Source organism: Motacilla alba, chromosome 4 (genome assembly GCF_015832195.1).
Source record: "Motacilla alba alba isolate MOTALB_02 chromosome 4, Motacilla_alba_V1.0_pri, whole genome shotgun sequence".
Classification (NCBI taxonomy): Eukaryota; Metazoa; Chordata; class Aves; order Passeriformes; family Motacillidae; genus Motacilla; species Motacilla alba.
The window spans coordinates 25558364-25573220 of NC_052019.1; the positions used below are offsets into that span (position 1 = coordinate 25558364).

Consider the following 14857-nt stretch of genomic DNA (forward strand, 5'->3'; position numbering starts at 1 on the left):
GAGCTAAGGGGACAATTTTTCCTAACTTGATACAACTATTCCTCTTTTACTCTGGGGAAGTAACATTTTATACATCATATGTGTATATATATACATGCACAAAACCTTTCAAATTACTGTCTATATTGAAATAATGTGAAACTGCTGTGTTTCATGGCTTCCCTGAAAAGGAAGGATCCACAAACCCCCCCAAAATTTCATTAAAACAATAAAATGTCTTGAGCTCCTTTTCAAATCAACTTTGAGTGATAGAAAGAATCCAATCCATCTACCTGCTGCATTATGGCTGTGATATTCAATTATTTCTGGAATGGAGTTAAAGAGATGTTTTTCTGCGAGGTAGTACTGTTTTGGTGACGTCACTGTTTCTTTTATATGATAGTGTCTTATTCCTGATGAACCTTCCCTGGGAAAAAAAATAACAACAATAACAATTAGTAATAATATCATGTCATTTGTGGTGAATTTTTTGAGAGGAGCACATTGACAAGAAAAAATAAACTGAAAGGGCCAGCACAGGTGCAGAGTACCACATGCTCTGGGAACAGCTTGAATATCAAATACCCTAAGCACTGGCAACTTGCCTTCATCTCAGTGCTCAAACCAAGTTGAAGATTAACCCAGAAAAGGTTAATTTTCAGCCCAGTGAGCTCCCCAGTTCAGCTCACACGTGCAGACACAAATGCAGGCTGGCAGGAAAGAAGAGACCAAATGGGGTGGGAGAGCAAAACCTCCTCCTGTGGATGGGGGTTAAGGTCTACACTGGATTAAACCAAATGGGAGCTAACCATGGAGTTGAGAAGTTCATTTTAGTCACCCATCTTTTTCATCAGCAGCCTGTTTCTTTATTGAGCCTTCTCCTGGCTTTCCCCCAGCCAGTGAATTTGGACACAGATACAAACAGTATTCAGATGAGACAAGGTGCGCAGAGAAGCCACAGAAACTCACCCTCCAAATTTTGTGTAAAGGGAAACAGTATAAAGGCCAGGCTGACTGGAGTCTCTCACCACAAAACCACCTTCTTTATCCTAAAACACAAGCACATTGGCAGTTTTGAGCAACTGGTTTTAAGTTACATGATTCCTTCACTTGGTTCCAGGATATGCACTTGCCAAAATAAGCCTCTGCTTTAACTCAAAAAGCTATTTAAAGTGAGTTTCACAGTTGATACAGTAAGGCTGATGTGCTCACCTCATTTCTGAGGAGCTGCTCTGCCTTGCTTCTGTTCAGGTTTCGGCTGTACCACCTGCAACACAACATCAGCAAATAAAACTTCCCCAAGGTGCATGATTTACCTAAAATGCTTTAAGCAAAGTATTATGAAGCTGGAGATTAAATAATTTTACGATAAATGAAGATCAAGAATTGAACCTTTGATAACATGCAAAAATAGGTCTCTACTACACTGTGCAGTTGTCCCATAAAAAAGCCCTGAAACAAATCCATCCCACAAAAGCCCATTAAACTCAGACAACTGATGTAGGTTTTTGCAAAAAACACTCGTCAAACACGTCGAGGCTGATGGCAGCAGTTGCTGTGAAGAGCAGCCCAAGGGGAAGGCTGGCAGCCCTGGGAAGCAGCTTCCTGCACACTGGTCAAACCAGCCGTGGAGCTGCTGCTGTCAGACTGCTCTGTCATTCAGTATCTCCACAGCTCTGGGCTCCCAGGGAGGACCCACCTAGCAAAGGGAAGGCTGAAACTCTGAATTGAGTGTCATGGCTGCACACCTCTGAGCTCCGTGCTGCATGGGCAGGCTAAAGCAGCCGCAGAAGCACCAGCATGTCAGCCAGTCACAGAGAATAACAAAAAAAGGAAAACCAGGCACTTTGCAAACGGTGTGGTGCAGTTGTTTTGAGCTGTGCTGTTATTTCAGTAGCCAAGCAGGGAAGTGGCACAGCAGCCTTTAATCAGATTCTGCCTGTTCTGGAGACAGTGGTTTCTTGCAGTTGGTACATGACCTGCAGTAATGCTCCCGGGACTGCACAGAGACTCAGAATTTTGGCCCCAAGGTGGTAAAAGCACAAAGTGGCTGGACCAGATAAGGCAGTCCAGTTCCTTCCTTCCCTTTCTGCCAGCCCTGCAGCCCAGCCCAGAGCAGAGCAGAGCTCCTAGCAAGAGTTCTTAAGATGAGAAAGCAACAAAGAATTCCCTCTAGTCAAGCCAAGGGCAAAATCCCAGATGAAATTCTGCCTTCTGTCAAAACATGGCATGTAGGAGCCATTATGTAGCTGAGAGTAAAGTTTTGGAGCTACTAATGTAGCTTTGAAAATTTGTTGTATTTATTATTTTCTTACAGCTCCATTTTATCTAAAAGTTATTAAGCATGTCCTAAATTCTCAGGCACAACAGTTTGTCCTATAATGAAGTTTGAGTATCAAGAACAGGTTTGGAGACTATCGTGTTAAATTTTACCCTGATGTTCTTAAATAAGTACTCCCTAATTAAACATCAACTGGAAAAAGCATTAAAAAAAAAAGCTAGACATTTATAGCTGTTAAGTTACATGCATACATTGAAACCTGAAATGCACCAAACTACATACTTTCTTGAAAACTAGAGCTTCCAAAATATCCAATCTTTCATGTTTATTTGGAGTGACTTCCACTGTTTTCTTCTCTACTGTTTACTGCTACAAACTTTCGACAGACATGTCACTTTGCTATTAAAACAACATTTAGCACACTTAAAATGGGTACATTTCCTTCAAAGTTTCCCTTTGTCTACCAGAGAATTAAGAGGGATTTTTTTTTTTTGCTTTAACCATGATAGCTTAAATACCACATGCTGATGGCTATCGTGCTGACTTGACTCTGCATTATAAATCCCAACAAAATCAATGAGGAGAATCTGAAAACATATATGCCTATTTCAGTTGTTTAAATTTAACCTCTAGGTGCTACTGTATGTGAACAGTTGTTTTCAAAATGTTAAAAATACATTGCCATTCTTGAAGCATAGGTTTCATTTAATGATATTCCAGATTTTAATTCAAGCATTCACTTACTCATATTGATCAAGGTTGTTAGACTTCTTTCCTGTTACATAGTTGCTTGGAATATATCCTTGTTTTCTAGAAAAATATAGAATATATCATCTGAGTGAAAACATGTAAAATTGCATGCCTAGAAGACAGTTGTTTCATTCTGCTAATTACCAGAGGTCTCTCGATGTAATTTATTAATTACTGACCCACCCACTCTACCACTGATTATTCAGAAACTAATTTTCTGCATCAGCATTTCCACATTAACATTCAGCACCCCTAGAAAAGTGTCATGGGCAGCAGAAGTGTCCAAGAAAACCAGCAGAAGGGATGAAGGAGAGTGAGTAACCCTCTGCTGCTCTGTCACTCTTCTGCACTCAGAAGTCCCAGTCAGTCAGGGGAAATATGTGTGGAGCCTGACACAGCCTGATAACTCACAATTAGCCATAACATATGGCAACAGGAACCTGATAAATATTGAAATATGAAAACTTTCATCTTCAAAACCGCAGGGAAAATTCTAATACAGGGAATGTGAAGTTGTAGTCATTACAGCATCTCACTGCAATTCTCTCTCAACTTATTCAAAGATTGTCCCTAATGATCCAGCTATTAAGTAAAATGATGATTATTCAAGTCTGGAAGTTAGAGCCTGCTGAGCTAAATGGTAACCATATTGCTCCCTAATGAGACGTTCCCAAGGGAAATGGGAATACTTTACCAGTCTAGTGAGGTTTTAAAGGATGGCTGGTGCTTTAATTGGGGAACTATACAATTGGAAAGTAAACATAATTGGAAAGGCTTCCAGCTCTGCAACTGTCTCTGCACTTGGGTCCCACAATCTATCTGTTGAGTACTGCCCTTTTAAAAATTGGTTTCTGCATGAGAATTCATGGGTGAGATTTCAGAGCCTGGGCCTAACGTAGAGTCAAATGCAGTTATTTGTTGATACATGGTCAATATGAATTTCTACAATATGAAAGTAGACTTAGGAACTTTACAACAAAAAATAAGGAACTCATTTTTACCCATATTTGTCTCTCGCCTTCCACCAATGAATGTCGTTCTTCTCAATCACTGTATATTCTTCACCCTTCTCTAATCTTAAATCGTGGTGTTCTGTAGGTTCAAAGTCATACATTGCTACCACTATCTCCTCCTCTTCATTCCCATTTTCTTCAACTGGAGGAACAGGTGGTGGAGGCCTTCGCTGAAAACAACACAACATCATTAAATTATCATCCCACGCTGCTCCATCTTCCCGCCCCATTCACCCTTACCATCACACCAGTGCATCCTGGAGGCAAAAGCTGAGCTACTCCTGTGGTGGCCTGAGGGGCAGCTGGGCTCTGTGGCAGCAAACCACACAGGTGCCATCCATGGGGCTGGTTTGTGCTGCAGCTCTGCAGCTGCCACTAAAGAGCAAAGCTGGCTGGCGTTTGCTTTTTGCCCACACCTTCCACCAGCCGTACAGATACAGCTAACAGAGGCAGCTACGTTTCAGTGGGATTTTTTTTCACCCTGAGATAGAGCATGATGCCCACTGATGCAACCAGAAATAGACCTTTGCTCCAGGATACAGCAAGTATTTTGAGAAATGTAAGCACTTTTTCAAAAAGCAGTAATTATCTATTCAATATTTTTAAGATTCTACCTACCGCACTTTTTTCTGGCATCGAAGAGGTCAATCTCATTACATCTAGAAACCAAGCACAGGAGAGGATTTATGTCTATTCATTTAGCTATAAATCTCAAAATTATATAAAAGGTTTAAATTTCAGATTAGGCTTGAATATCTTAACAAGCCTTCAGTATGGCTTAGAAATTCCAAAAGCAAAGATAAGCTATAGGGAAAGTGATTAAATATGCTTGCAAAAACATCCTAAATCAGCCAGCAGTTACATTGACCACAGATTTGGCAACATCTATGCCACACCACAGCACGCCACAGAGAGCCCCGAACCAGCCCTCAGATGCAAAAAAGTATGAGAAATATAAAAGGGATAGAGATAAAAAAAGGCATGAGAAAATGAAGCTGTGTTCTTGTCAGCATGATGATCTAAAAGTCTATTAGTATTAACATCTACCCTTTTAAAATACATAAGCCCCTGAACCCTGCCTTGCTAAATAATGCATAACAGTTGTATGTATTTTCTCATTACATCTCTCAGATCCAAAATTATTTTTCTCCTGCAGTACTTTTTTCACACATTTAAAGGTGGAGCTACAGGTCATACTTTCACTTCGCTGAATCAGATCAGCAATGAGCCCCTGTTTATTCTGCAAGTCTTCTAATGCTACTAAATCCCCAGGTCCCCCTGACTGCCTGTGCAGACATAAGAAATCATTGGGAACCACAGATTCAACTGGGAGATAAGCAATTGCTCCATTTCTTTCCCTACTAGGGAATTTTCCTTAAATCAAGGACTGAATAATTACTAGCTCCTCTGCTGGACAATATTGCAGTGCCACAGCAGTGCACACTACAGCATCCATTGCTGAATCAGCAGAACCTGCAACCTGGAGGCTGGAAGAAGTCACAGCTCATCCAGGTTCAGCACAGGGGCATTTACAAACCTCTGAGGAAACTCAGTCCTGTGTCTGTAAATATATTAAACCTTCTTGTATCATTTTCAGCTTGGTGTAGGAACATTGAATGCAATGCAGTTATTATTCTTTCCCATGGATATGCAGAGGTTTAATAAATAACTGAAGAGCTGGCGAGATTTGTGGTTGAATCTTTTTACCATAAGGTTTTATCCTCAGTCTAAGGTAAACACTTGGTCAAATAAATTTCAAATGGGAGAAAAAAACCAAATTAAATTCAGCAATTTCAATAATTTCTTTCAGATTTATCAAATTTTTTTTCTTTTTTGCAAGGATATTTTGCTGGCTTTTCTATTTTTCACCAAGAATGCTTGATAATTATTTTTGCCTTCCTTTAGGCACGGTACCAATGATTGACTCTGCTCTATAAATTTGCCTAATACCCAGGGCATTCAGGTGTGATGACAGAATCACATAAAAAAGCAGAAAAAAAATAGCCATAAGAACTTCATAAGAAAACATATGTACTTACTGTTTTCAAAAAGACTATATTTTTCACAGCCAGGCGCTAATTTTTCTGTCTGCCTACAGCATTGATAAATTCCCTCCGTCCAGAATTTAGGATGATATTTTACCATTATATTGCTGTTGTTCTTTATTTCTACAAGAAGAAAAAGAGCATATATTGAAAGATTTAAAAAAAAAAAAAGTCTGCAAGAGGGTAACTTTTAATACATATTACAATATCTTTAACATGAGGCATAATCTTTGCTTGCCCTTACTTTAGCAAGGCTTCTCTTCTCGCAAGTTTACATGGAGGTGATAAAACAATCACAGAGGATATATTTAAAGTAATAACTTTATTCCAGAAGAGTATGTCATACTTTCCCCCTACACCAACCATCCTAGCAGGAGTTTGGTGCATCATTGAAAGGAGACCCTGCACCACTGGGATCAGTCAGGCCTCTGTGTAGGCTTTGGGAGCTCTGCCTCCTCCTTTGTTGCTGTTGCAAGTGACTCAAATTCATCTACAAACAGTGTTCTGGAGGGAAATACAGCTGATATTTATCTCTTTTCTGAGGCACAATTAATCATTTCGGCCTGGAGGGCTCCTTACCCCATGCTATGGGGTCGCTGAGTTGGTACCTGAGCTTGCTGAGTTTCAGAGGTCACTCCTTGGCCTCTGACCCCAGCCCAGAAATAAATTCCTATTACTTTACAGACCACCTGTAATTAATGTGAGCACCTGATGGTGAGACAGGGCATTAAGAGGCAAATTTAAAAAAACCCTTTACTTACTGTGAAAGCAACTATCTAATCACATCTCAGCAGAGATACCTCTTATCATTTTACATCAGCTTAAGGCCCACAACATTGTCTAGCTACATCCAAACAAAACTTTCCAGTGATGCCATCAACTAGCTTGGATAAACTTTTTAACTCACTGTGGAAAAGCTGAGTCAAATTCTGATTGCAGCTGCACTTCACAAAATCAAACTAGATGAGTCTGAGTATTTGAGGCTCTCAGTACCTGTTACCACACCCTGTGTATGCAAGTGATGAGCTGGCCAATAAAAATTAAAATTAGTAGATATAAGCAGCAGAAGCTCTACCATTTCACTTTTGTAATTTGCTGTGGGTTGATGTAGCCAGCAGCTAAGCACCCATGCAGGCACTCACCCACTCCCATATCCCAGTGGGATGGGGAAAGGAATAGAAAGAACAAGAGATAAAAACTTTTGGCTTGTGATAAAAACAGTTTAATAACCAAAAGAGAGAAAAAAAGAACCAAGAAGTAATGTAAAGTAAATCACTTACCATCTCCCACAAGCAGACCAGTGGCCGCTGCCAGTCCCTGTGCAGCGGCCAATAGGGAAGGAAAAACCCTAATCCCTGACTTCCTCTATCCCAGTTTTACTGCTGAGCACAACTTTATATGGAATATCCCTTTGGCCAGACCAGGCTTGCTGTCCTGGCCGTGTCACCTCCCAGCCTCTTGTCCACTCCCAGTCAGTGGGGGCAGAGGAGGAAAAAGGCAAATGATCCATGCTGTGCAAGCACTGCTCAGCAACAACCGCAACACTGGTATGTTTTTAACACTGTTTTGGCCACAAATCCAAAACACAGCACCAAGTTAACTCAAGTCCATGCAGACAGCTCAAGCAAAGCTATCTACCTATGTTAGAGTTTAAGTATAAGCAGTTCCCATTACCTTCTTTCAGGTTCCTCACCCACTGATCCCGGCTTTGTGCACTCGGTGCAAAAATATAAAGTGTATTAGCATCGTATACAACCTGGAGGGGAGAAAAGAAATAATCAAAATACATTCACCTCATGATGCTAATTCATTTCTTCCTAAAGAAACAGGACAAGACAAATGACTGTTACACTTGGCAAAACTATTCAGGCACAAAATGCAGAAACTGGGAAAGGTTATTAAGGTGTATTATTCTGACATGATGCTTTCAGGAGAATTAGGGAGAACTTCGTAATGGTATATTATCTGGTCAGCATTCCTTAAAATGCTTGCTTCATGCTTTGCTTTGTTCATTCCTCACTGTGTTTTTTCTAAAATCAGTTCAATTTAATGAATGAAAGCTACTTTGTAATCAGACATTCTCCCATCTGATTCAGTATTGCCCTGGAGCAACTCTTTTTTATTTCTCCACTGCTTGTATTGGCAGAAAAAGAGTACTGCTGTGGCAAAAATGGATCAGAGACACTGCTGCCCCTCTCCAGCAGTGGAATTCCTCCTCACTTCAACCATTCCCTCCATAGTAATGAGGGAATAGTAAGCATCCAACCCCCACATTTTTCTTTTTCCCCTATAAGCACTTTGTTTTCCGTTTTCATTTCTATTCAATTCACAATGAAACAGGGAAAAAGAAAAAAGCAACCACTTCTGATTTTCTCATTCCTATATAATTTCACGGCAATAAGGTTTAATTTAATGTGAAATAATGAAGACAGGGATATTGGGCTGTCAGCTCTCTTGTTCCAGCAGAAGAACAGGGCAGGGCAGTTTCTGGTCAAAATTCAAGCTGAGAGGGTGAGGAAAAGAAAACAACCAAGTGTCTGTGGCCCAACTCCCAAGGGAAGGGACTGCAAGGGCAGCAGAACCCCCTTGCAGGGGATGTGTTTTAACTACTGATCCTGAATTACCTCCCACCAGCCCAAAAGAGACAGAGAATGGGCTCATTACTTGGAATTGACATTAATTTTAAGGGCAGTTATGTCCAAATGACTTGGTGTTGTTGAAAAGAGCACTTTTATTTATGTATTTTGTATTTAAAAAACATACCTGAAAAGGATATTTATTTTGACATGGAATAATACCATCACTTTTTACAACTTCTACACATTTAATCCTTGAAATATCCACAGATCCTTTTCTGTACTTTTTCTATAACAGAAAAGAAAGAGAACATTTGTAAAAAGATAACCAATTTATCTAATTCTTTTTTTTTTTTCCAGCAGAGACATCTTGATTTCCTTCCCACTTATAACAGTGATTTCACTTTATGTGACTTTAACTGGAGAAGCTGTCTGAAAACTGAGAGTATAAAGATCTGCACTTGTGAAAATGAGTACAGCAGATTTGCTTAGTGAGAAGTACCAATTCTTTATATAGAAAGTTTCCAATCAGATGTGATTGTAGGTTTAATATACGCCTCTTTACAAAAAATAACTTGAGAAAAAAAGAAGTGCTTCCCCCTTGCTGAGTTTATGATTAAAACTGGTATAATCTCATCTGCTTCCTTGTTCTGTTGCTGAAGTGCTCCCACCATTTGGAGGCTTCTGCTGTGCTCCAGTAAGGTTCCACAGAAATTTGGAGGCTACACAGGCAACACAAGTCCCTGATGAGACAGGAAACAGAAGATACAGGTGCAACCCTGGACCAAAGTGGGGTCTGTATTGAAGGAACTTCTTTGAACAAGACTAGCAGAAGCCCAGAGAAGCAAAGTCAAAATCTCAGATGTAGTCACCTACACTGATAATTATGAGCATTTTAAAGAAGGGTGCTCAGCAGGTGCTGCACAGTGCATGGAATGACAGTGTAGCTCAACACTCCGGAGAGGCAGCCCCTTGGAAGAACAGCTGCTAATGAGAGGCAGGTGCACTGGGCTTTAGTCTACACTGAAATCCACAGAAAGACTGTATAGTGCCATCTCTCACTTTTGGGACAACCAAATCTCTAATAGGAGAGAAAGTTTCTACTGGAATCCAGAACAAAACAAAAGCAGTAGCAGCTCATAGCTGGTACTGAATTAATACACATCCAAAAAAATTGATTTGCCAAGCACATCCAGAACATCCAGTTCAGAGTACATCTTCTGAAAGACTGACACTGTTCACACAATATGGAAATAATTAGCAATTACTGAATTCTTTGAGATATGCTAATCCTTCCTCAGCTCCTCTCTTGGGGATGGAAATTTTAGCCCAAATAGCAGAAGTCTGGTACAATCACAAGCAACTGAAAACACAGTCTTGTAAATAGAAGCAAAGAACAACTTCAAATACAGCAGTTATGATTCCATCACCCTAGAAACACTACAGTTAATTACCCATGAAGTTTCATCAGCGCTTAAAATGCATTTAGCACTCTGAGTGTTACATAGATTAGTGCAGAGAAAACATGCACAAAGAATTCATGTACATCATGGTCAGCATCAGGAAGAATGACAAGGGATAAGTTCAGATAAAGCTGCAACTGCTATTTATTACCAGAAAAACCAGCACACACAAGAGAGGTGGGTTTTTTAAGGGGAATGTATGGGGGAATTAGGCACTTTAACCAACCATAAAGAAAAAAGTAAATCATAAACATTACCATGAGTTGTACTACAAAGATTTATCAAGTAAAATAATTTTGTACTAAGTATGCAACCTTGGATTTTTTTTGCCAAAAAAATCACTTTAAGTTTCTTTTGTGTTGGTCACTTCCAAACTCAGGCTATTCTATGGTATCCCCATACTTGAACACTGACTCCCTAAAGTTCATGCAAAAGCCAAAAGTTGTTACCGAAATCCACACCACTTGGCAGAGCAGGCAGTACTGCCTCTCCCTCCCCTTGTCACTGTGTGGCTGATCTGGCAGTTTCAGGGCTGCCAGATCAGCCAGGGCAGAACAGGAGGGTCCACACGAGATCAGCCTTTTCATGAACCCCAGAATTCAACACCCCATATGACTGTGCTGAAGACACCCCTCCAGATGTCTTTCTTGCACAGCAACAGGAAAGAAGAAGAAACACCACTCCTGTAACTTATCAACCCTGCTTTCTCTGTCCAGAGGGGTGCTCGTACTGCTTGGATCCCACCTGCTGGTTAACTGAGCTTGCGGGACAGAGAGACAATACACATAGGAGGGGGGTTTTGTCCAGAATCACAGAAATCCCTCAGAGGAATACACTATTATTTTATCTTGGATCACCCTCCTTCTGGGCTCGGAGATTTTCATGTTAATTCTTGCATTCAGGGAGCTCACTCAGAGGACACTGACAGGAGGACAAAGGACAGGAATCCAACCAGATAACCATCTAACATTTGGGGAAAAAACATAAAGGAAATCCCCTGGTGTACCACACATCATTCTAGTAATTGTATTTCTTAAGTCATACCTTTGTATGCTTTCTTGATTTAGGGTGGCTTAGCATCATCACAAGATGCTAAATTAAGCTAACAGAAAGCTGACCCACCTTACAAGGCAATCCACCTTATTAAACCTAATGTCAGGGAACATTCTTCTGTTCTTACATATTTTATAGATTTAAAAACCCCTTGCATATGTGAAATTAAAAACAAACCTACTGCTCAAGAAATTTTCAGATCACATCAGAAGCAACAATTATTAATGCCAAGTGTGCAGCTCTGTTTTAGCTGACCATTACTCATTATATAAACTATGGTGCACAGAAGCAGGAAAGAATGACTCAAAAAATGCTAAAGAGACCACTGCAATTCTCTCTCCTCCCTACCTAAATGATTTCCTTTTATAACAATAGGACATCTTGCATACCATAACTGTGCTGCATTTATTCAACAGACAGGGCTCTGTGGGCTTCACACCCAGCTGTACAGCAGACATAAAATGCAGAATCAAGGCAGAGCTCCAGCCCTGAAGCAGTTGGGAAGTAGAGATGTGGACATGAGCCAGCCTTGAGAAATTCAACCATAACCAGTCTTTCCAACAAGAAAAGCTACAAAGAGACAAAATTAGTGCAATGGCTAATCATGCAATCTTGAAGTGTAGGAAGCAGAGGGACATTTTTAGAGATTTTTTATTTTTTTTTAGGTGGAAGATGGCTAACAGAATAGAAAAAAGATAGATTTATCATAGAAGTAGCAGTATTTTACCAGAACATTCCATGCTCTCTGAATGGGATACAAGTATTCACAGAGGATTTGGAAGAATCACAGGTCAGTGAAACAAAGGGATCTATCAAACCTCGTCTGCTCCTTTACTAAAAATAGATATATACCTCTAAAGGGAGGCCTATAGAAGCAAATATGGTTAGAACAGTAATAAAGGTATAAAAATACTAAATCCCAATAAGGAAAACCTAAAACAGGTAAAATATGTGCCTCAAAGTCACACCAAAGTTTGGGGTTTTGGTGTGGGTTTTCTTTTTTAATGTATCTTCTTTCTGAAAATAACAAAAGGGAAGTGCCTATACAGAAACTATTATACAAAGCTTTTCAAAATGCCGTACATATTTTATATTTACCCATGTTTCAAAATATTGATTTAGAGCTTTAGGAGTCCTGCTCCTTGCTCACAATGCGTATGGCCAAGTCTTGTTTCCATACATTCTCAAAAGAATAAGCTATTCCTCTTTATTTTAGCATATTAAACAGTAATATGAAGAAGTCATAACCCTAGACCTATGTTGTCAGATACGGAACAAATACAGGATTATGCAATTCCTTAAAAAAATAATCTTAGAATACAGTAAGACAAGAAATACCCAAGTGTTAGATAAGTGTACAATCAAACAGCTGATCCTCTGTACATTTGGAATTACTCAGCTAAATACAGAAGCTTTACAGCTTCAGAAGCCCATATCCTCCCTATCAGATAAAAATATTTCTTAGGTGTATTTCCTCTTTGCTGATGAACATATTGCACTGTTTACCCCTACAGAAGTATGTGTGTTTGTGGGGGTGTTAAACAATACAAAGGACATTCGATTTGGGCAAAACAAAGCCTCAATGAAAACATGCATAAGTCACCCCAGCTTGCAAGAAATACCTCGATTTTTGTCTGCCCCATGCTCTCTCTTTCTCTCTTTCCTTGATGCACATATTATTTCTTCCTTCCATGCCTACCCCCGTATAGGAAATCCTGAGGTCATCAGCATGTGACCCATGGAGCTTGTGTTCTCACAAGTCACAGCACTACTTTTATCTCCTTTTATGGACTGTCTCTTCAACTTTGCAAAACCACAAAAAGCCTGGCTAAGCAAACACTGCCTACAGACAGCTGCTCTGATAGAATATGCTCCAGAGCCAAATGTACGGGTATTTTCATTTATGGGTTCTTTGCGGGGAGGGAGGTTGGGCTTTCAGGTTTTTGAGTTTGGTTTCTTTTAGTAGTATTGCCATTTATTAATAAGAAGCACTGACTGGATACTTCTGCAGTTCCCTCTTGAGGCAAGCAATTACAGATTATGCGAATGTAATTCCTGTAGCCAGGTGTTAGGTGGCCACATGTTCTATTCCTATATTTTCCAGTGTGTCAAATACATTGAAGAATGCCCTTCTCCATTCAATTATATTTTAAAATTATTAAGAAAAGCGAATATCAAATATTTTTATTTACCTTTCAAAAATGGCTAGAATTGATAGGAAAAGTGAAAGGTGATTACTATTCTGATCTAGTCTGACCTGATCCTGTATCTGTCTGCAAGGAAGAATTTAAAGGGGAAAAAATACAGACATAATTAAGAAGAAGAAAGTTTTAAACCCTGTTTTGCACATTAAGAAACTGAGAATCCATTACCATAGCCTAGCTGCTCAGCAGATGTCAATGACCAGCACTGGAGAGACTGAAAAGCACAAAAATAAATTCTCTGTCATAGCACTGATACAACTTCCTAACCATGACTACAGTGCATTATCTGTAATTAATGTAATTAATTTACTCTTCTCCTGCAATGGAGAGGCAGCCATTAAAACATGCACAACTGCAATAATGATACATTGCTGAAACCTCATAAAAGGTGAAGGACATATGTGAGAGACACAAAATAAATCAGCCAGGTCTCCATCCATATCAGGCCTTAACCTACAACCCTTCAGCTGTCAAAATAACTGCCATACCTCTTCAGGTTCTTTCAGACAAGTCTTCTCTTCTTGTTTTTTTGTGAAGTCCACACACACAGAGCTCTCAGTCTGCCCAGCCCAGCTGCAGCATTTCTGCCCTGTTTTCTCCCTGCTCAGGACCACCCTCTGGCTGCTGGGTGAGTGACACCTTGCATTCAGCCTGAACTCAGCCTCCATGCTGTCTGAGCACTGGGCTTGGACAGCCTGAGCCATGCAGAGAGGAGAGCCCAAGTCCACAGGCATCCCAGGCAAGTGACCAGAGCCCAAAACAGGATCCAAGAGGTCATTCAGCCAAGGCACTTGCTGCTTTAGCTACTTTCTCAAGGTTCAGATGATGGACTCCACAACTACAGGTCCCAGGTCCTGCTGGGGACAGCCTGACACTTAGCTACCTATTGCTGTTCTGTATCTGAACATTTCAGCATTCCCGCCTTTTTTACTTGTCCACACTGAATTGCATTCTACAAAATAAAACAAAAAAAAAAAAAAAAAAAAAGCAAACAATTAAACACACCACATACTTAATCCAAATATACCACATGGATTTCTAGACTTGTTTGTCAAAATACTTACAGCTCCTTCAAGTTTTATTTCACCCGAGAACTCAACAAGCTTCTATTCCAACAACATTATCAGTAGTGAAAATACTAAAATGCAGAATAGGATGTCCCATTCAAGAGAGGCTCTCAATCTGGAAACAAGCCACTGATGACTATTCAACACAGTACCAGCTTCCCATGTGCTCTGCAATCAGATTTACATAAAGTTTATATAGGTAATTTCTAATGCTGACATATGAAAATGTCTCATTCAGCAGTGTGAAAAAACCCGTACTGGGATGAAAACACAGGATTTCTGCTGCTCTCTGCTATCCACAAGACTTGTTACCTCATAGCACACACAGCACAGATAAATCTGAGATTATTTTGTTTTGTTTCTGATGTGCAATTTCTGTATCTTCCAGGTACCTTCCACAAGCCTGGATTTTCCTCTAAATTATCT

At 40.0% G+C, this 14857-nt stretch overlaps 1 protein-coding gene across 4 annotated transcripts in view; it reads right to left on the reverse strand.

Annotated features, from left to right (window-relative positions):
* TEC (tec protein tyrosine kinase) overlaps positions 1 to 14857 on the reverse strand; it is a 44269-nt gene that overhangs the window by 5782 nt on the left and 23630 nt on the right. For 3 of the 4 annotated variants that reach the window (XM_038135706.1, XM_038135707.1, XM_038135705.1), the window contains 9 exons: positions 8832 to 8933; positions 7743 to 7824; positions 6063 to 6191; positions 4642 to 4682; positions 4012 to 4193; positions 3005 to 3070; positions 1192 to 1246; positions 949 to 1028; positions 273 to 406 (listed from right to left, as the gene is read on the reverse strand). In XM_038135706.1, coding sequence (XP_037991634.1) covers positions 273 to 406; positions 949 to 1028; positions 1192 to 1246; positions 3005 to 3070; positions 4012 to 4193; positions 4642 to 4682; positions 6063 to 6191; positions 7743 to 7824; positions 8832 to 8933 — 871 coding nt within the window. Of the gene's footprint in view, positions 1 to 272; positions 407 to 948; positions 1029 to 1191; positions 1247 to 3004; positions 3071 to 4011; positions 4194 to 4641; positions 4683 to 6062; positions 6192 to 7742; positions 7825 to 8831; positions 8934 to 13852; positions 14317 to 14428; positions 14600 to 14857 lie in introns of all 4 variants that reach the window. The other variant, XM_038135704.1, reaches the window with a different exon arrangement.